Genomic DNA, 22,953 nt, shown 5'->3' on the forward strand with positions numbered 1-22,953 from the left:
TAACACTATCAATGTATTACTAATTAATAACTCAACTTGGAAGCAACGTTGCAGAGATCTATACATTACAGATTCTAAATTAAGGGAATCTGCAAAATCCACTGCTAGAAATATCAAGACAGGAGTCGTTTCAAGGCATTTGGAATTCAACTCAAATTAGCGTAAGGTGACTCCACTAGCTTAACTGGGAAGATGGAAGCACACAGATGTCACTTATTTCAGCTATGTTAATATCAAGTGAGGGGCTTCCCAGGTGGCTCAGCGATAAAGAACCCACCTGCCAATGCAGAAGATGCAGGAGACCTGGGTTCAACCCCTGGGTCGGGAGGATCCCCTGGAGAAGGAAATGGCAACCCTCTCCAGTATTCTTGCCTGCGATAGAGCATGCATGCAATTTCAAGTGAAGTCTTCCTCTCTCCTCTGTTTTGCCTCAACATGTTGGTTTCATTCTCTTATGAACCTTGCAGACAGGCTTCTCCAGCCCCCATTGTGAATACGATGGCTGCACATTCTGTTTGAACTTTGTGATCCAAAAAGCAAAGGTGATTTTTTCCTCCACTTAAATCTCTTAAAAAAAAAAAAAAATGGAAGGGAAGAATTCTCTGCCCAATGCTTGCAGTTAGGGGATTGGGGCTCTTTTGAGTGAGCAGACTTGAATTAAAGAGGCAGAGTCTGGGGACTGACAGCCCCATGAGAATTATCTGGCTGAGTGAAGAATAGGCAATGAAGCCGTTCTACTGGCCAGACACAATGACAGCTGTCACCAAGAGCACAAGGGAGGGAGGGAGAAGAGAGTCATAACCAAGTCTCGCTGTCCTTATGAACTGCCCAAGGTCTCTTCATTTAATCAGCCACCCTCCTGTTTACGATCAGTCTGACCATCTACTGTTTGTTCCATCATCTTGGTTTGTTCAGGATAGTCCTGTTTCCTACCTGTTTTCACAGTACAGTTGTTAAAATCATTCCTTTTCATTGTTTAAAGTGTCTCAGTTTGGAAACTAATTGGTTGTTGTGTGTGCTAAGTTGCTTCAGTCCTGTCTGACTCTGAGTAGCCCACCAGGCTTCTCTGTCCAGGGGATTCTCCAGGCAAGAATACTGGAGTGGGTTGCCATGCCCTCCTCCAGGGGATCTTCCCGACCCAGGGACTGAACTCTTGTCTCTTATGTCTCTTGTGTTGGCAGGTGGGTTCTTTACCACTAGTGCCACCTGAGAAGCCCCAAATAGTTGCTGTAAATAAGACCAATCAGTCATTTGGCTTCAGCCACCCAACCCATCTTAAATCATCTTACTCCTTTGACTCAGCTGAACTTTGATTTGGGATTTGACTTCTCTGCCTTTTCTTTCCAACGTCAGGACCCGATGGTCTCTGTCTGGAGTTCTTCTCAGGACCTACATGTTATTACCACCTTCTTCCTTTCTCTGGTCACCTCACATTCTTCCCTGCCCTGGAATAGTCTGGATTTTAAATTGTGGTGACAAAGACTTTATAACTTTCTGCTCCCAGCACCTTTATTAGTAGAATTTTCCTTCCCAGCATTGCTCCAAGTTAAATGTCTAGTCACTTTCCAAATAATCCTGTTTCTGCTTGTGCTTTTGTTTCTTCAAAATATAAGCCCCCCAGAGGTCAGCCAGCTATGGCTCTGTTTCCTGTTCTGGTGTACAAACTATGATAAATGGGTGACAGTGAGGATGCATAAAGCAACACAGTGTGATGATGGTAAAAGAAAAGAAATTCTTGGCGATGTATATGTGGCTATCTCCTTTGAATATCACCTAAGAAGGAGCATCCTTTGCCAGCTTGGTTACCTCCGGGCTGTGGTTGTACTGATCACATAAAGATAGTGAAGAACATGAATGAAGTAGAATGCAATCTCATTTTCCATCCAATAAAGGATGAGATAGGGAGGAGGAGTAAGGAGCCAAAGAGACGCAGGGGTGCGGAAGTGGAAGAGGGTGGTACCGAGGTGCTGGATGTTCTGGGTCCACCCCCTCACACCGTGTTCCCTCTGTGTGGATTGTGTTTCCACCCCTTCACCTTTGGCAGAACGCAAGGTAAGAAGTGCTCGCTGAGGCTCTGCAATTCGCCAGCCTGAGTGAGATGAGGAGAGATGTCTGGTATTTACAGATGACAATCTGATAAAAGACACAGCTGCTGAGAAGAGAAGTACCATGGGAGGAGAGGATTTTGGGGAGAAGTTTCTCATTTCTTCAACAAATAATATGTATTTGTCCTCTGCTCTGTACCAGGCACTGTTATCCACTCTGGGGATTTGGCAAGGATATGTGTGTGTATCAGTTCAGTTCAGTCGCTCAGTCATGTCCAACTCCTCGCGACCCCATTAATCACAGCACGCCTGGCCTCCCTGTCCATCACCAACTCCCAGAGTTCACTCAGACTCACGTCCATTGAGTCAGTGATACCATCCAGCCATCTCATCCTCTGTCGTCCCCTTCTTCTCCTGCCCCCAATCCCTCCCAGCATCAGAGTCATTTCCAATGAGTCAACACTTCGCATGAGGTGGCCAAAGTACTGGAGTTTCAGCTTTAGCATCATTCCTTCCAAAGAAATCCCAGGGCTGATCTCCTTCAGAATGGATTGGTTGGATCTCCTTGCAGTCCAAGGGACTCTCAAGAGTCTTCTCCAACACCACAGTTCAAAAGCATCAATTCTTCGGCACTCAGCCTTCTTCACAGTCCAACTCTCACATCCATACATGACCACAGGAAAAACCATAGCCTTGACTAGATGGACCTTTGTTGGCAAAGTAATGTCTCTGCTTTTGAATATGCTATCTAGGTTGGTCATAACTTTCCTTCCAAGGAGTAAGCGTCTTTTAATTTCATGGCTGCGGTCACCATCTGCAGTGATTTTGGAGCCCAGAAAAATAAAGTCTGACACTGTTTCCACTGTTTCCCCATCTCTCTCCCATGAAGTGATGGGACCGGATGCCATGATCTTCGTTTTCTGAATGTTGAGCTTTAAGCCAACTTTTTCACTCTCCACTTTCACCTTCATCAAGAGGCTTTTGAGTTCCTATTCACTTTCTGCCATAAGGGTGGTATCATCTGCATATCTGAGGTTATTGATATTTCTTCTGGAAATCTTGATTCCAGCTTGTGTTTCTTCCAGTCCAGCGTTTCTCATGATATACTCTGCATAGAAGTTAAATAAACAGGGTGACAATATACAGCCTTGACATACTCCTTTTCCTATTTGGAACCAGTCTGTTGTTCCATGGCCAGTTCTAACTGTTGCTTCCTGACCTGCATATAGGTTTCTCAAGAGGCAGATCAGGTGGTCTGGTATTCCCATCTCTTTCAGAATTGTCCACAGTTTATTGTGCTCCACACAGTCAAAGGCTTTGGCATAGTCAATAAAGCAGAAATAGAAGCTTTTCTGGAACTCTCTTGCTTTTTCCATGATCCAGCGGATGTTGGCAATTTGATCTCTAGTTCCTCTGCCTTTTCTAAAACCAGCTTGAACATCAGGAAGTTCACAGTTCACATATTGCTGAAGCCTGGCTTGGAGAATTTTGAGCATTACTTTACTAGCGTGTGAGATGAGTACAATTGTATGGTAGTTTGAGCATTCTTTGGCATTGCCTTTCTTTGGGGTTGGAATGAAAACTGACCTTTTCCAGTCCTGTGGCCACTGCTGAGTTTTCTAAATTTGCTGGCATATTGAGTGCAGCACTTTCAGAGCATCATATTTCAGGATTTGAAATAGCTCCACTGGAATTCCATCACCTCCACTCACTTTGTTCATAGTAATGCTTTCTAAGGCCCACTTGACTTCACATTCCAGGATGTCTGGTTCTAGATGAGTGATCACATCATCGTGATTATCTGGGTCGTGAAGATCTTTTTTGTACAGTTCTTCTGTGTATTCTTGCCACCTCTTCTTAATGTCTTCTGCTTCTGTTAGGTCCATACCATTTCTGTCCTTTATCGAGCCCATCTTTGCATGAAATGTTCCTTTGGTATGTCTGATTTTCTTGAAGAGATCTCTAGTCTTTCCCATTCTGTTGTTTTCCTCTATTTCTTTGCATTGATTGCTGAAGAAGGCTTTCTTATCTCTTCTTCTTATTCTTTGGAACTCTGCATTCAGATGTTTATATCTTTCCTTTTCTCCTTTGCTTTTCGCTTCTCTTCTTTTCACAGCTATTTGTAAGGCCTCCCCTGACAGTCATTTTGCTTTTTTGCATTTCTTTTTCATGGGGATGGTCTTGATCCCTGTCTGATTAGAACCTTTAAATTTTAGTGTCTGCTCCTTGCCATCTTTCAGAGAGGAGACAGGGGCTGGAAATGGAATTAACCATTGATCACACATATGTGAGGAAGTTTCCATAAAAATCCCAACAGTAGGGGCTTCTGAGAGCACCAGACTGGTGAAGTCATCCACATTGGGAGAGTGACGCACCCCAGGTCCATGGGGACAGAAGCTCTGGTATTGAGGACCCTCCCAGACCTCACCCTATGTATCTCTTCATCAGGCTGTTCACCTGTATCTTTTGTCATAACCTTGAACAGAAAATGCAAGTAACGTTCCCCAAGTTTTGTGAGCCTCCACACCTTTGGTGATGGGAAGGGCCAGAAACAAAGAGCTTTGTGTAAGAAGTGAAGGAGACGCCTGTGATAAGAAACACATTGTAGCAAAGAACTGAATTTTCCCTTACACGAGGGGAAAGCTGACTTTCTTCCGTTTTAGCGTCTATAGTATACAGTAGAGCGTTGTGTTCTGGCAGAGCCTACATTTTAGTGAAAGGGGGCATAGAATAAACAAATGTAATAAAATATAAATTATATAGCATTTTGGGTAATGACAAGTGTTATAGAAAAATGTGTAGAGTGGGTAAGGGCGATGTGGAGTGCTGGAGTTCAGGAAAGGTGGTTACAAATTTAAAATGAACAGTTCAGGTAGGCTTCAGAGAGAAAACGTTTTGAGCAGAAACTTGGGGATGAGGGAGAGAGAGTCAAATATCTTGCAGAAAGATTTCCAGGAAAAGGGAACATCCCTTGCCAAGTCTTTAAAGATGATGTGTATCTGGCGGACTCAGAAGGTGGTGGGGGAGCAGGAGATGAGATGAGAGAGGAAGCGAGACCAGGCAGGTGATACAGGACTTACTTTGAGGTCATCTAACTTTGGGAGAAAAGGAGCCCTAGACTTCCCAGCTGGGCTTTTAATTGCATCTCTGCCTAATGCATCTTGATGCATATTAGGCAATATAATTCCTGTAACAAATCTTCAGTATTTATGTTTGTTTTGAATGTGATACAGTACAAATTCTCTGGTATAGGGAGAGAGCAATTGGCCAGGTGGCAGTCATCAGACTCTCTCGCCCCACTCCACTCATGTCCTACAGCTGGGATTACTTGTGATACCATGCATGCGCATCCTGGTGGTCCTGCACAAGAACCACCTGAAAAAGTTCTTGTAGGAGAGAGTCAAGTAGAGTCGAGTCGTATTGAGTTGCCCAGTCGTTGTTGCTGCCGTGTCAGCTGTTAAGAGAGTAAAGCTTGTCTGCCTTGCTGTTGTGAATAAAGAATGTCTGCAGTCCCTATTCGGAGAAGGCAGTGGCACCCCACTCTAGTAGTCTTGCCTGGAAAATCCCATGGATGGAGGGGCCTGGAAGGCTGCAGTCCATGGGGTCGCTGAGGGTCAGACACGACTGAGCGACTGCACTTTCCCTTTTCACTTTCATACATTGGAGAAGGAAATGGCAATCCACTCCAGTGTTCTTGCCTGGAGAATCCCAGGGACTGGGGAACCTGGTGGGCTGCCGTCTATGGGGTTGCACAGAGTCGGACACAACTGAAGTGACTTAGCAGCAGCAGCAGTCCCTATTGTTGTAGGCACGAGTTCCAGGAAACAAACTCATTCAGAGAACAATGCAGATAGTGGAGTGCAGTTTATTACACCAGGAGGCCCAAGGCAGAGTCTCCTCTTAGCCAAGGACCCTGACCAGTTTTTGTGAAAACCTTATATACCCTACTTGTAGGTGCCCAAACCCACCTCCCCAAATTTCCTGAAACTAGTCTGAACAAAGGAAAAAGAAAGATACAATCAAAGTTAACCCATGATTCATTTGCCTTAAGCCTAGGTAGTTAACAGTGGACAATGATCAATGGGCCTGAGGTCATACCGCAATAAGCATAATAGAATGTATGATTCTATTCGGTTACACAGATAATTAGGGTATTCTTTTAGGTGACAGAGAGTCTAAGTACGAGCCCTGGGGCTCTCCTTCCAGGGACCTGGATTTCCAGTTGGTATGTCGTTTCCATAGATACTGGGCATATAGCCTGAAGTCCACAGTCCAGCCCAAGATGGAGTCTTGCTTTCAAGATGGACCCTGTTCTATTTCTTCCTTCACTAAGGCTCTTTGCATCTTCTTCCAGCTTCCCTGCTCATGCTCTGCACACTCTGGGCTCAGCGAATAGTGAGATACAGTGAGACACCTGGACACTGTATACTTACACAGGTTGTAGGTCTCTGCTTATAGTGCAGGGCTTTTCTCAGAGAGGCACTTGTTGAAGGAAGGAATTAATAAATGAATGAACAAATAAGCCTAGACCTGCAAGTGGGTCCTCAACCTATTATTTCAACTTTTTTGCCCCTACACCCTTTCTTGACTTGGTTTCTACTCAGCTGCTTGCTCTTTCAACTAGATATTTCTGCCTCTGTCCTTACCCCATTTCCCCCTACTTGAAATGCTCTCCCCAAACCCTCTGCTCTTGATTCCAGTTTTATCCGTTAAAGACACCATTTCCTCCAGAAAGCCCCTCTAGACCCTCTGGTTTTTTCTGAACTCCGATAGCATCATTCTCTGATACCTTTCTTTCTTAAATTTTTTAAAATTTTTGGCCACACTGTACAGCTTGCGGGAACCTAGTTCCGCAACCAGGGATTGAACCCTGGGAACCCACAGCAGTAAAAGCCTGAGTCTTAACCATTGGACCACCAGGGAATTCCGGTGACACCTCTCATTCGTTTAATCTGTTGCATAGGATAGCTTTCCAGTGTTTATTAAAAAAAAACACTGTTTGCCCTCTTTGTATCAGTTAGGCAACGAATACATAAATGGCAGAACGCAGGGTGTTAGTCCTCGAAGGTCTTTGTTGGTCTTCATAGAACCTTTCAACTTTAGCTTTTTCCACGTTAGAGGCTGGGGCATAGACTTGGATTCCTGTGATGATGAATGGTTTGCCTTGGGAAGGATCTCAGGGAGATAGTTCTATCACGTTCGTTTTATAGAAGCTGACGGGGTAAGAGAGGTTGGAATGTGGCTGATCTCATGTAATTAATAAACAGGGAGCGTACCAAGACCAGAATGTAAGTTGTACCGCAGGACAAGCGAAAGGTTGTCCCACTTACTCAAAGGGTTTCAACTCAGCATTTCCTTTCCTCCCCGGGTTAACTCCACCCCTTTCCCCAGGAATCAGAGGCGGCGTGGCCGCGGAAGCTTGTCCGCCGCGGCTTGCCGTAGTGGTCCTGCCTCAGCAATTGGTGGGCCAAATATGGCGTCCTCCGAGCCATTGTCGACCGTGAATCCAGGCGCTGCGGAGGGCGAGGAGGAGACGATACTCTATGACTTGTTGGTCAACACTGAGTGGCCCCCGGAGACGGAAGTACAGGTGAACCAGGCCCCTCCGGGGCTGCGGCCAGCTTGGTGCCGGCGCTGCCCCGGCAGAGACACGTAGCCGGAGCCACGTAGGGTGATGGAGCCGGGCTCCACCGCTTGTGCGGTCGTCCTGGCAACGGCACCGCGAGCTAACGGGGGTCCGGGTCCCCCAGGTGGGCTTTTCTGACATGCCTCCTGGACTCCTAATTCGGTGCTCGGGGTGGGGCGGGGGGCGAAACCTCGGGCCCTGAGGCACGTACTTTACCACCCCGGTCTGTTTCACCGTCCCTACTTGGAGGCGGGGCACAGCGCTGGACTCGGGGGTCCTTCCCTCACCTAGACCCTCGGTGGTCCCTTCCCCGGGCCGGTCCCGGCAGGGCTGCTCCTCACCTGCTGTGGGAATGTTTTCCAGGACTCTGCAGTCATCTCAGCATTTGCTGGGCTGTCGTGGAGTGCGGCATAAACCTTTGTTCCTATCAGGGCCCGAGTTGTGTCAGTTCTTGTGTTATTTCAGTAATTAATGAGTGTGTGTGTATGTCTGTCCATGTCCCAGATACTGTCAGGCGCTGCGCTTCCGAAGTAAGTTTGGTGGTACTTGAGGTCTTAGAGGGAAGACAGTGTAGTAAACTTTTTCATCACGTACTGTAATATGCACTTTAATGCACTTTAATGGCGATGTGAGCAAAATGCCCTGAGGAGTGATTTATGAGGACCCGGGGTTGGGTTTTGTGTTAGAAGAGGGGTCGTAGGTGTTGGTAATCTGGACCTTGGGGCCAGTAGTTTCATAGAAAGGACCTCTCAGGCATAGGGTGGAGATAAGAACCAGAAATCCGCATTTGTTAAACATATTTATTGAGTGCCTAACGTGTGCCAGTTGCTGTTTTAAGATCAGAATGTGCAGCAAGATGGGAAAGGAGTTTCGTTAAAGCTCATGGGCTCTAGCCCATACGAATTCTTATTTACAGTCTCTTTTCTGAGTTTCTTTCTTTTTTTTTGGCTGCTGAGTTTCTTTACTGGAGAAAGTACTGCTTCTCCTGTAAAGTTTACAAGCTTTTCTTTTACCTCCTTCCCACTGCAGTTTCTGCCTTTTGGAATATTTTGTAGGCTAGGAGAGATCCTCATGCATAATTTTTAAAAAGTATTTATATAGTTTGTTTGTGTTGAACAATTGATATTTTGTATCTTATGCAGCTGGAAAGTTGCTGCTGCCACTAATTGAATAAGATACCTTTGCACACCTTAGCACTCACTGGTTAATTACAATAATGTTATAGAAATGCTTAACATTATAAATTGGTTAAAGAAATACGCATTGCTGCATCAACTTATATTGAAACCTCATAACACTTTTTTTGTTTGGTTCTATTGATTTTAACTGAACTACAAGCTCTTGAAAGGCAGCTACATTTGACTCATTTTTATATTCCTTCCCCAAACCAAATTTTGTCTTCTGCAAAGTAAATGATCGATTCATGTTTGTTGAATGAAATAACATTTTTGTGCTTTTAAGCCACATCTGTCTGCACTTTGTGACCAATAGGACATCTTCCAGGTTGTAGTGCCTAGTATTGTTTAACCTATGTTTGGTCTGTACTTAAGGGACTATTTAATACAGCAGTTATATATCAGTGTGGCTGTTTGTAGTATTTTCTGTATGAATATGCAGCTAATATTCAATAAATTTGCTTTGGGGCATGAGTTTATTGATCCATATGATCGCTTTTTCTACAAGCAAAACCCCTTTTAGGCCTCTGTAGCCCACCAAAATAGACCATGCCAACTGGCAACCAGTGTGGGTCTTAGACCTTGACTTTTTTTGTCTTTGCACTGGTGTTTTGATTTAGAAACATTTTCCAGCCTCAATCCCCTTCCTGTCTTGCAGAATTCATCCTGACAAATGCCTGTATCTCTGCCATGCTCACTTTCCTAGTGCTGCTTCTCCTTGTTTTGTTTCTATCTATAAGTTGTTTTAAAGACACTGGTAACTTGTGCCCAGTACTGAGTATTAGCAAAGAAATATAACTTACTATATAAGTATCAGTGGAAAATTCTCAAAATTTTTTTTCATTTGCAGCCTAGAGGCAACCGGAAACATGGTGCATCCTTTATCATCACAAAAGCAATTAGGGGTGAGTATAGCTTATTTTGGCTTCCCTTATAGCTCGGTTGGTAAAGAGTCTGCCTGTGGCACAGGAGTCTGTCTGCAGTGCTGGAGATCCAGGTTCGATTCCTGGGTTGGGAAGATCCCCTGGAGAAGGAAATGGCAGCCCACTCCAGTGTTCTTGCCTGGGACATCCCATGGACAGAGGAGCCTGGTGGGTTACAATCTGTGAGGTCACAAGAGTTGGACACAACTTAGTGACTAAACCACCACCATAGCTTATTTATGTATGATATAGTTAGCAGATAATTTTTTCCTTATTTTTTCCTATTCTGTAACTGTGCTCTTTTAAGAAGTTTCAGTTGCGACCCCATGAATCGCAGCGTGCCAGGCCTCCCTGTCCATCACCAACTCCCGGAGTTCACTCAGACTCACGTCCATCGAGTCCGTGATGCCATCCAGCCATCTCATCCTCTGTCATCCCCTTCTCCTCTTGCCCCCAATCCCTCCCAGCATCAGAGTCTTTTCCAATGAGTCAACTCTTCGCATGGGGTGGCCAAAGTATTGGAGTTTCAGCTTTAGCATCATTCCCTCCAAAGAAATGCCAGAGCTGATCTCCGTCAGAATGGACTGTAGGATCTCCTTGTAGTCGGGATTTGAAAATGTGTCCTTTTGAGTTTTAATGTAAACTCAGTTGCTAAACTAATCACTCTTAATTTTCCTGATTACTATGAGTATTAATAGCATAAATGTTACCTGTTTTATAAAAAATGCATGTGTTTTAACTATATATGTCTATGTGAGCATGTGTGTATATATACATATACACATATATGGATGTATTCATATATTTATACAGATACTTTTTTTACAGTTTATTTTTAATTAAAGGATTATTGCATTATGGTATTGTGTTGATGTCTGCCATACATCAACAGGAATCAGCCATAGTTATACATATGTCCCCTGCCTCTTGAACTTCCCTCCCACCTGTCACCCCATTCTACCTCTCTAGGTTGTCGCAGAGCACCAGTTTGAGCTCCCTGAGCCATACAGCAAATTCCTCCTGGCTGTTTTACATATGGCAGTGAATGTGCTTCCATGCTACTCTCTCCATTCACCCCATCCTCTCCTTACCCGCTGTGTCCACAGTTCTGTTCTCTGTGTCTTTATTGCTGCCCTGCACATAGGTTCATCAGTACGATATTTCTATATGCATTAATATACCTGTTTGAAAATAGAATAATAATTTTATCTTTTGTTACAAGACACACTAGCATATTCAGTTTACATTATCAAATGTGAAATTTTAAAAATTTAGGAAATATATACAAGTAATGTACTAAGTTTAGGAATATAGAAGACCACAAATTGGAATAAATAATTCCTCATTTTACCACCTGGAGATAATCTCTTATCCTTCAGACCTTTTGCTTTTGTCACATACATAACCATGTACACAGGTTCACACATATGTGTACATTTTAAATGGAATCATATAAAACATTGCTTTTCAATAGTGTGTTGAAGATTTTGTTTCCCATGGACTTCTCCATTTTAGGCATTATTATTTTTAAGTCTTTGCTGTAAAGTGTGAAATGGTATCATAATCTTTATCCAAATACTTTGGTTTTCATGGGTGATCACTATGACTTCTATTCTATGGTTTCATTAAAGCCTTTTAGGCGAAATTTTGCATCTCAAACCACTTTTACTTGTTATACAAAGTTTTGAATAATACTTGAGACATATAAACAAATATATGATCTTGTGGGAGTTATTGTGTATATTAGATTATATTTATCCTCGTCAAGAGTTGTATTCTCTATGTTTTGTAATGACTCACTCTATGGTGTATTTTAGACTTATTGTCAGTAAATCTAAAATAGAAAATGATTCCCAAAGAATAGCTCATTCATATTTGGCTTTGCTGTTTCTTTTTATTACAGATCGTTTGTTATTTTTAAGCCAATATATCTGGTACAGGTGAGTTGTCAGCGCTTCAGAGAAATGGTATGAACAGCAAGTACAAACAGTATTATCCTATTTATTATTGAAGCTTTCAGAACTGAATCCCAGATTGTGATATGGATGCTGACATTCAGGTGAACCCAGTTTATAAAATAGCCCTGTCAAACATTTGGTATACCCTGACAAGATCTTTCGATAAATGTGGGCTAATTTTCGATCCCTTATTCGTTATTGAGAATATCTCATGACCATCTCTGCATTCTCTGAATGTTTTCTCAGCCTTATCTTGAATGTGTATTCAAGAACAGATGGACCTGTTCTTGCATTATCTTTTTAAAAACCTTTTTGTTCTTACGGTTGTATCGACTCTTACGGTCAGTGTTCAGTTGCTGTGCATCAAAGAAGGTTCTCTTAGGTTGCAGTTCTTGAAAACTTCTTAGTTCTTTTGAGGGTTAAGTATGTTTTTAGGCCTGGTGCTAATTTTAGAAACAAGGAGATGATTAATCTGACCAAAGATATAGTTTTGCTTTTAGATGCATGTGTAGGAATTGATATATAGAATTATTTCCCAAAGATTGCTTTTTCCTCGAGGACAGCTAATCTTAAGAGCTCTAGAGATAACAGGGTTCTGTATATAATAAAACAAACCTTTGGCTCTTCCCTGGGGTTACCTCCAGTGCTTTTCTGCTTTTACTGTGTGTGTGTATGTGTGTGTGTGTGTGTATGCAGGCATTGAATTTCTTACTGAATTTTATCTTATTTTGGGGGATGTGGAATGTGATAGAGAACTGAGTGAGAGAGAGGGTGGTCGTGGGGAGGGGAGTGTAAGAGGTAGGCTGTTTTTCCTGGGCTCACCGGGCTACACTTGCTAGTGTTGAGGAGTGTTGGTTAGGGATGGCAGAAAAGATGTCTGTTTAGGGTGCTCCTGAACAGTAAGTTCTTTTGTTGTTTATGGAGGAGGAGGACTTGCAAGAGCTCCCTCTGTTGCAAGCCTTGTCCTGTATTTAAACGCCTTATGCTCAGGCGTCAGGAGGTGTCTTTCTCATGAGAAGTCCCTTTCCTTGCACTGGCGACATGGATCAGTGTATAGACTGAGTGGACCATGAGGTGATTATCTAGTCTTCTCCATGATATGTTTCTTTCAAAATGCTTGTAGTTGAGTTGTTTTGCTCTTGAGTTTATGATAATTATACCTAAAAGGTCTTAGAGCCAATATTTGTTTTGAGTGGCCTTTTCAAGGTTTTTTTTTTTCTTTCAATCATGAAATATTACAAACAGACTGAAAATTGTAGACAGTAATATAATCTGATTGTATCCACATCTGAATTAAAGCAGTTGTTGCTCTTCTGCCATATGTGCTTCAGATGGCCCTGTTTTTATTTTTATGCAACATGTTAGAGCTCAGGTCCACTCCTCCCCACCCCCACCTTTGCCTGTCTTCTTCCTCTCCGGAGGAAATTTATCATTCTCATGTTGATTGTATCACAGGCATGTTTCTTATCTTTTTAATAATATTAAGTACCTCATGGCATTAATTGTTTTGTCTTAAAAAATGAACATAAATATACCGGATGTAAATTACTGATCTTTTTTAGCCTATGTTGTGTTTTCTAATTTCCATAGTGTTTCTTTCTTTTTTCCTGTTTCTCTTCCCCCATCAAATTATTTTTTCTTTCCCACCTATTTTCTTGATTTTCTTCACGTGTTACTCTAATTTGTCTGATCTCCTGATTCACGTGTGGTGGGTCGTTTCCTTGTATCTTTTGTGGGTGATGCTGTTGTGAGCTTATGCTTGGGACCCTTGCAGCATGTGAGTAAAGTGAAATCACCGTCCAGTCTTGCATGTCGTAAAGACTTGGGGTTTTGTTTTTTCATTAGGAGGTTTCATTCCCATCCCCCCACAGATCAGAATTCCTTGCAGAGATGAGATTCTTGAAGGTCTCCCTTCAAGATGTTTGGCTTGTTCCCCTTGCTCTGATGGCACAGTCTTTTGAGGGTCCTGGTGTCTGCAGGGGTCTTCACCTCCCACTCCTCTCCTTCCTGTGGCTCCTCGCAGGTGTTTACTCTCCATTTTGAGTTCTGTTCCTCTCTTTGTCCTGTGCCCATTTCCGACTTTGTTCTCTTTGCATTTGTAGTTCTTAGGAGATTTCTGTTTCTCTCTGTGAGTTTAGCTGTGTACTAGAGTTTGTTTTTGTTAGAGTTGGAGCCTGTATTTCTGGGTGTACATTGCAGGAAGTGTTTCTTATAAGCTGACTCTGCTGTTACTGGCACCCTCAAATATCTTTTCCTTAGAAAAAACATATCATTGACCACATAACCAGGGTTTTTTTTGGTAATAGAGAAATGTATGTGGTCAAGTTTCAGATATCGAATTAGTAACTTTCAGTTTTGAGTTTGCCAATATTCTGTTTTTATATTCTAATGGAAAAAATCCCTCTTGTTCACTATAGATCTGCTGTTTATAATATTTACCTACTATATGTGGTTTTCATGATTAGATTTTTTAAATTAGCTAATGTGTTGTGGTTTCAGCCCTGCTCCTTTCTTGCTCCCTGATGGACTGGTTCGCTTGGTTAATAAACAGATAAACTGGCATTTGGTACTTGCAAGGTAAGGATGCATAAAATTCACCTAATGTTTCTCTACCTGGATTAGCATTTAAATTCCATTATGGTTATTAATTTTAGGATCCTTATGGCTTGCTCTCTTGGTTTTTTATTGTATGTAAATTGCCTGTGTCGCACATGATTAATATTGTTTAAATATATTAATGCAACTCTATTGAATTATTTTGTATGCCTTTGTACCTATATACGCATCTAATTATAAGGTCAGAAATGGATAATTAAAGATGTGAAAAAATTTGAAAATAATTTTAACTTCTTAAAATGGTCCCATCTACGATAATGAGAGCTACAGATACTCATACAGGGATTTGTTTCTCTTTCTCCCCATGAAAGCAATGGGAAACTCTTGGCCGCAGTTCAAGACCAGTGTGTGGAGATCAGGTAAGTGTCAGTTGTATTCATTCAGCAGTTCCCTACAGAAAAGATTTACTTGATTTATGAGAACTCAGGTTTTCAAAGGGGGTATATTTAAAGGAATTTTGTTATTAACTCTTGTAATTTTGTAAGGTATCAAACGCCAACTTATGCTAATTAAAGGATGAAGGCTGTTCTCAGAGTATGCCTTCTACTTCCCTGGATCACTCTGTCTCCTGAGAAATTTTACTTTCTCAGTAGACAAAAGCATATATTCCAGAGCTCTGAAAATCACTCTTCTGTTATTGCTAAGTCAGATAAGCATATGCTCAGGAAGGTGAAAAAGCAATAGAGACAGCTTTACTCTGTTGGCATAAAGCTGTAGGTGGAATATGGGCCTGCAGAACACTAAGGCTTAGTGTTACTAGAGACCGCTGATTCTCTGTCCTCCTGAGACAGCAGTGGTATTACATGCACATTTAGAAGACTTCTCAGAGCTGGGCTTCTCATGCACTTTATTTTTAAGTAGTATATCAGTTGTGAAAGAAATAGCAACATTGGCAACTAATTTAGGAAAACTAGTTTATGCTCTCAGGAAATTGTCAACAGCAGACTAAACATATTGTACCTCTAAATCTGGGGGCCACTCCTGTCTCCAGGAAAGCCCCAAGTCTTGAGTCTCAAAAAATAAGCAAATGAGGTGGAAATTTCAGGCTGCCTGGATACCAGTCAGAAGTTTTTTCCGATACTTTATTGTTGACTGAAACTAGTTTTAATAAGCATTCAGTTTTTAGCACACTGTTTCTGTTTGCAAAATTTCTTTTTTCATTTATCCAAACAGAACTGGAGTTAGCTTTGGATAACTTTTAGGGGAGTAGATGGAGGGTTAGCTCCCATTGGGGCTCTGACTTTAGGGGAGTAGATGGAGGGTTAGCTCCCGTTGGGGCTCTGACTTCAGATCGAGAGCCTCTGTGATCATTCTTAAAACCATCAGGACAGAGATAATTGGCAATAATGACTGCTTTTCAGAACTTCACTCTTCATTCCACATGGCTTTGATAGGCAGGGCCCTCTTCTCTAACAGCAAGAGTGAGCCTCGGGGGCATGGTGTTTTAGCTGATAATTGTTAATAGAGATGGGCTGGTACTTCCTACTCCATTTGCTGCAGTGATGTGAAGTGTTTCTCTTGGAGAAATGTGTTCATCGTGTGACTTCTTTATGAACAGCAGATAGTCAAAATTGCCATCTTCCCCCCCATCCCGCACCCCCCCCCCCCACACACACAAAATGGGGACGTTAATGGAATGATTTTAGTTGTTAGGACTGGAATACACATGTGGCAAAGGATTGATACTTAGGCTTGTTAAGGAGATTTTGACTAAGGGTTTCTGGAACTTGTTACTAAAAATTGTGATGAAAAGGAAAAAAAGTAATTATTTGCTTTTGTAAGAGGATTTGCTACTGGATTGCTAGCATGTACAATAATATTTATAAAACGTATACATAGGCCAGCTCTGTAGGAGTCCGCTCATGCATTTGAGACTAAGTAGTGAGGGAACATTTCTGGGCAACAGACGTGATGGTCATCAAGATCTTCTTCGTCTGGTCTGTAATTTGCAAGAGTTTTGTAACTTGGTCCATTTAAAGCCTTTTGGGGCCAAGAGGCAGCTGTATGAGAAAGCCTTTCAGGGACTTGTTCCCATTGGATCCCCTTCGCCTCATTGGTTAGGTATCGATCCTTGGTGCTCCTATAATAATCAACACATTAATGGTAAGAAGGTAATGCTAACAGTATCGGGCACTGTTGTAGGTGTTTTACACGTGTTAGCTCAATCCTTGCAGAAGTCCTCTTTCTCTATTTTACAAATGAGACTCTGGCACAGTATGGTGAAATAACTTGCCCAGGGATTTGAAATCAGCTCTTCTAGCTTCAGTGTTCATGCTCTTGTCTACAAATTTGTACTACCTCTTGATCATGCCTTTTAGCCATCTATGCCAATATGTTTACATGTGGGTTTCCCCCAGTATATTTATGACCTCTGCTTTGCACTACTCCAGGGGGGTGCCATTTGTTTAAAACTCCAGTGAATGGGATCTGAAGTCTGCGGCTCCTTTATACTGTTGGAGGCATGGACCGTTTTCTTTTTTTTTTTCCCTTGCACTTGTATATTTCCTCGGATGTAATAGGTGCTTAGTTTATGTTTTATTGGCCTGGCCTGTCAGCAAGTGGGATGGGGAAGCAGATTCTGGAGAGGATATTACGGGGCAGAGCCCACTCTTTTGTTCACGTTGGCATTCAGTTGCTTTTGTTGCAGATAGACACCCACACTTACTTTGCAGTAGCCTGAAAGGAAATGTCTTTGAGCAAAGTGGGGTGGTCAGCAAAGAAAAAGGGCAAGGTAGATCCCCAAAGTCAATGCTGTGACTAGTGGCGTGCCTGAATTTTTAAGATGTTTGTTCTCACTGCTCCATCTGTGTCTTCTCTACCACAGTGAGGAGCACATACAATCCAAGATTGACTCCAGTAGTAATAGTACTCGGCACTCAGTATTCAGTAAATATTTGTGGATTGAATTAGAATATGAAAGATAATTATAGTGTCTGGGGTTGTTATTCGGTATTAGGAAGCGGTTATTAACAGGAGATAGTGGAAAACAGGCAAAGCTGAAACATTATAGTTGAGGAGACAGCTCTGCTGTTTGCAGTGCAGGGCTAGGCTGCTGTCCCTCATCTTCAGTTTTGAAGTGAGTGGCAAAGGCCTCAATCGAATGCTCCACTATGACACTTAACCTGCTTATGTGTGGAGTCACATGGGTGAAAAACAGTTTGTGAATTGCTACTTGTCATTTGGTGGTTATGGATTATAAGTGGTTAATACATACTTCCTTTTTTCCTAAGTATTGAAGTGATAGTTTCTTATGATTATGGGCTGTTATAAATATGGGAACTGATTAGAAACTTTCATGAAACACAATAAAAAGCATTAGAATAAGGGACTTATAAAAAAAGGCACCCTTGCCTTCCCTCCTCCCAATTTGCTCAAGTATCTTAAGTGAATATATTCTGTGAAGTTCTGAAAAACAAATTTGTCTCCCCTCCCTTCCTCCCCTTTACCAGCAAAAAGGACAGACTACTATTTGTGATTATATTACTTCAGTGTGTGTGCTAAGTCACTTTAGTTGTGTCCAGCTCTCTGTGACCCTATAGACTGTATCCCATCAGACTCCTGTCCATGGGATTTCCCAGGCCAGAATACTGGAGTGGGTTGCCATTTCCTTCTCCAGGGGATCTTCCCTATCCGGGGGTTAAAGCCCTGTTCCTTGTATCTCCTGTACTGGCAGGCAGGTTCTTTACCATTAGCGCCGCCTGGTCTACTTCATGGTAATCTATATGTGATGTCTCATTTAATCATATCTGAACTCTAAAGTTGCGATTACTTATCCTGTTAGTGAAAGGGAAAAGGAAAGCATGTTGAATATTTTGTCCAGGTTACAAGAGCTGACATCAAGTCAACTTCACTTGCGAGGTCATGTCTTTTTTGTTCTAGTCCACGTGGAGGCTGTATAGTCTTAATTTCTTGAGGAAATTTATTTCCATAATTGTAGCTGGATTTTGTTAATATAATTTAATAAATGACTAAAAATCTTAGTCTTTAAAATTTGTTTTAAAGGTAATGCTTACTTATTTTACAAATGTTAGAAAATACAGTTAAGTATTTATGAAAGAACAGCAAATTTTACGGTTCAAAAGTTGTCTACTATTAACATTTTGATATATGTTCTTTGAAATTTGTGTGTGTGTATAAACTGTATATTTAGTAGAATGATACTCTACATTCTATTTGATACCTTTTTCTTTAACTTCTGTAAATTAATACATTGTTAGCATCTTTTCATGTCACATACAATAATTGTATAATATTTCATAGAGTGTATGTAGTAAAATTTAATAATTAATCTCTTTATACTGGCTGTATTTTTCTTTTTCATAAATTAGACTGTATTAACTGCCTTTATCTGTGTATATCTGTAATTATTTCCCAGGGATAGCTTTATAGAAATTAAATTGCTAGATCAAATACAATGGACCTTAAAGTTTTGGATAATTGTTTATAAATTCTTTTCTAGAAGGTTTAACATTTTTCATTTTTGAAGATATAATAATTAGACTACTTTGGTATGTATTTCAAGAACTCAGATATTGAGTAGGTCATTTATATATATAAAATATATATGTATATGGTCACTTGTTAAAGCTGTTCGACTTATGAAAACAAGACTTTTTTCCCTGATTAAAATCTGTGATATGATACTCATCAGTGGTTCTTAACCAGGATCCATCTGTGGAACTTTAAAAAAAAAATACTTTTGCTTGGGCCCCGTCCCAGATTTTCTAAACCAGAGCCTTTGGGGCTAGGGTTCAGGCATCTCTATGGTATTAAAAGGCTGTGCTTAAAATCACTTAATGCTCGTATTGTTGTATTCTTACTGTAGCTATGTACCTAGTGAAATAAGGTTTAAAGAAAACATTGTCACCAATGAAAGGGTCTTATTTGTGGCACAGAACCTATCTGTGTGAGGGAAGGAATGTCATTAAACATTAATGTCTAGAGAAGTTGTCTGATCTGTGGTGTCTTATAGTAGTACTACACAGTATTGTTATGGCAAAACTGTTGTCTTAATTTTACATATGTCTTTTGCAGGTCTGCAAAAGATGATTTTACATCTATTATTGGAAAATGTCAAGGTAAGAGTTTCCAGAATATTTAAAAAATGAGAAATTCAAATTGACAACAACTAATATTTCTTAAAAATCAGAATAGATGCTATTTATTGGCAAGGATGATTATGAATTTATTAAAATAATTTTAACACATCTTAACTGATTTCTGTTTTAAGATGTGAATTTTGGAGAGATATGAAATTGATGTGTTGTACAAAACTCTTAGCCAGTTTTAATAATGTTCTTGTAAGTGTCTGTACTCTTTTATTTTGAATTGAATGCAGAAAATCATTTGTAGATATGTCAAGAGTTGGTCAGATATAAACTAGTAAATAGTCTTGGATTTGATCATTCTTTGATACATGATTCAGCAGAAGTTTACTGAGTATCATTCATGGATATATATGACATTTTGCTGGGTTTGAGGGGTTTGATTATGAGCAAAAATGCATGATCCTTTACCTCACGAGGCATGTGTGTGTGTGCGCTCAGTTGTGTCTGACTCTTTTGCGACCCCAGGGACTGTAGCCCTCCAGGCTTCTCTGCCCACGGGATTTTCCAGGCAAGAATACTGTAGCGGGTTGCCATTTCCTTCTCCAGGGGATCTTCCTGACCCAGGGATCGAACCCGTGTCTCTTGTAGCTCCTGCAGCTCCTGCACTGGCAGGTGGATTCTTTACTGCTAGTTCCACTTGGGAAGCCCTTCGCAAGGCATGTAGACACTCAGATATATTCTTACAGATTTTGATAAATCTGAAGGAAAAATACAGAGCAGGGTGAGAGTTTAACCAAGAGTGTGAGAGGAGATTGTTCAGGAAAAGTGACTTTTGGAGAGGAAGCTTAAGAATGAGTAGAAGGTAGGAGAAGGCAGGGGGAGTGTTTTGACCTACGAGAGCCATGTATGAAGGGCTGAGGTATGGAGGAAAACAATTAAGTGCATGTGCTGTTACATAAATGCATCTGTTATGTTCTGTTTACAGGACCTCCACTTATGTTTGTTTGACCTTGTGTTACTTTAACATATCAGTGGAGAGGTTGTTGGAATCGTGATGATGATAATCGTGGTCACTGGTGATGACAACTGCTTGTGTCCTTACTGTGTGCCAGACACTGTGTTTAGTGCTTCACGTGCCCTTTTCCCCATGTGCTTGGAAGAACGTGGTGTACATATTTTACCTTAAAGCAGCTTTCAGTTCAGTTCAGTCGCTCAGTTGTGTCTGACTCTTTGCGACTCCATGGACTGCAGCACGCCAGGCCTCCCTGGCCATCACCAACTCTCGGAGCTTACTCAAACTCATGTCCATTGAGTCGGTGATGCCATCCAACCATCTCATCCTCTGTTGTCCCCTTCTTCTGCCTTCAATCTTTCCCAGCATCAGGGTCTTTTCCAGTGAGTCAGCTCTTCACATCAGGTGGCCAGAGTATTGGAGTTTCAGCTTCACCATCAGTCCTTCCAATGAACATTCAGGACTGATTAAGGATGGAGTGGTTGGATCTCCTTGCATTTCAAGGGACTCTGAAGAGTCTTCTCTAACACCACAATTCAAAAGCATCAGTTCTTCAGTGCGCTCAGCTTTCTTTTGAGTCCAACTCTCACGTCCATACATGACTACTGGAAAAACCATAGCTTTGACTAGACAGACCTTTGTTGGCAAAGTAATGTCTGCTTTTTAATAATGTTTTTTTAATTAAGAAGCAGCATTAGGTTAAAATAATCAACAGTGAAAGAGCCAGGAGAAGGGAGGCATTGATAGTTTTGAAACCTCCGGAATGGTGGGAAGACAGAGGATTCCCCCGGCTGGTCTTAAGCTCCTGGTTAAATGCACCATTGGTGGCCTAGGGCCAGTTTCCTTCTCATTCTCAGATGTTCAGATGTAAAAATCAAATGTTTTAAAAATGTTTTGAGTCCCATGTTAATGGTGATATTAATTATATTAGTATGTTAGAATTATTATTCTTGTACAATTCCATGTATGCATGTGTGTTAGTTGCTTAGTTGTGTTGGACTCTTTGCGACCAGATGGACTGTAGCTCGCCAGGCTCTGTCCGTGGAATTCTGCAGACAAGTAATACCAGAGTGGGTTGCCATTCCCTTCTCCAGGGAACCCTCCCAACCCAAGGATCGAACCTGGGTTTCCTGCATTGCAGGTGGATTGTTTACCATCTGAACCACCAGGGAAGCTCCAATTCCATGTCTGTGCTTTGTGTTCAGTCATGTCCAACTCTTTGGACCCCAGGGACTGTCTACTAGTGGATCCACTAATAAATAGAGTTCTTATGAAGTTAGTTTACACAGTGTATATTGTCACGTAAGAGCAAATGTGAAACTTCCTGCATATTTATATAAATTCACCTCCGCTTCTTGAAATCGGTTCCTTCCATTCTGTTACTTGGAGTACCTCGTTCCCTCAGTACTCTGGTCAGTGATACTCTCATCTGTACCAAGGCAAAAATCCAGGCATTTTCTCTTCTTTTACCTTCCCTCCCTTCTTTCTTTCCTTGACAAAGATTTATTTCGTTGCCACCATACCAGGCACTGTTATCCTAGGCACTGTGTATACAACAAGATATAGGTTACCTAGATTTAAGGATTTATAGCCCATCGGCGGGGGGAGAGAGAAATAATTCATTGCACTTATACTGAGTGATGCAATGGAGAAGACTCACCTTAATTTCACCACGTCCCTGGAATCTTAAAATGGCGCTTGCTTGCTGCTTGTGCACGTCATCTGTCTCAGCCCTAGTTCAGGCTCATGACGTTTTTTTTTTACTTGGTTTCTTGCAACAGTCTCCTAACAAGGTTTTCTTTTATATGCCCTTCAGTAATCCATACTTTACACTGCTTGTCAAATTGATCATTCTTCAGTGAGAATTCTATCAAGGTTCCCTTTAAGTCTGGCTCTGCTGCTCTTTAGATACTAACCTTGGACATGTTATTGATACTTTATGTCTCTGAGCCTCAGTGATCTGTAATACAGGCTTAAACCTGTACAAAGGGTTGTGGGGAAATGATGTGAGCTTATATATATATACATATATATATAAACCTCTTAGAATAATGTCTGATGTACTGAGTACTTAGGAGACATTAAGCTATTATTGTTACTGTTACTAGTACTGTAAGACGTGCTTAAGATCTTTCACTTGTGCTCCGTTGACTGTGGAATGCAGCTCTTATTTTCTAGTTCAGGAAATAAGACTAGCTCTAGTCTGCCTGTGTCTCCTGTGAGATGCCCCTGCCATGTGTCCCATGGTCTAGTGTCAAGTAGCTTGCAGTTTCGAGCCCCATTGTGCTTTTTATACCATGGTGCCGATGGTTCCGTTAGTCTAGATGCATCCACCGTTCTATTTAATTAATTAGCTCTCATGTTTTAGTTCATACATCAGCTTTCTTGGGCAACCTTTTTTTCCTTGGCCTCTTCCTCATGATTTGTGCATTTTTTCTTAATGTTTCTGTAGGACTTTTTGTACCTGTATCATTGCACTTAGCCTAATTTCCTTTCCTTTTTCAATTGTTGTTTTGCTTGTGTGATTCCTTATTAGATTGGAATCAGGGC

General features: G+C 41.4%; 1 protein-coding gene across 7 annotated transcripts in view; it reads left to right on the forward strand.

The window, feature by feature from the left end:
• Positions 1-7,412: 7,412 nt before the first annotated feature.
• NBAS (NBAS subunit of NRZ tethering complex) overlaps positions 7,413-22,953 on the forward strand; it is a 330,504-nt gene continuing 314,963 nt past the window's right edge. The window contains exons 1-6 of one of the 7 annotated variants that reach the window (XM_055540893.1): positions 7,413-7,635; positions 9,697-9,751; positions 11,673-11,709; positions 14,227-14,304; positions 14,655-14,702; positions 19,378-19,421. In XM_055540893.1, coding sequence (XP_055396868.1) covers positions 7,519-7,635; positions 9,697-9,751; positions 11,673-11,709; positions 14,227-14,304; positions 14,655-14,702; positions 19,378-19,421 — 379 coding nt within the window. In that variant the 5' untranslated portion in view covers positions 7,413-7,518. The other 6 variants (XM_055540896.1, XM_055540894.1, XM_055540899.1 and 3 more) reach the window with 6 other exon arrangements.

The sequence above is a fragment of the Bubalus kerabau genome, chromosome 11 (genome assembly GCF_029407905.1).
Source record: "Bubalus kerabau isolate K-KA32 ecotype Philippines breed swamp buffalo chromosome 11, PCC_UOA_SB_1v2, whole genome shotgun sequence".
In the NCBI taxonomy this organism is placed as follows: domain Eukaryota; kingdom Metazoa; phylum Chordata; class Mammalia; order Artiodactyla; family Bovidae; genus Bubalus; species Bubalus kerabau.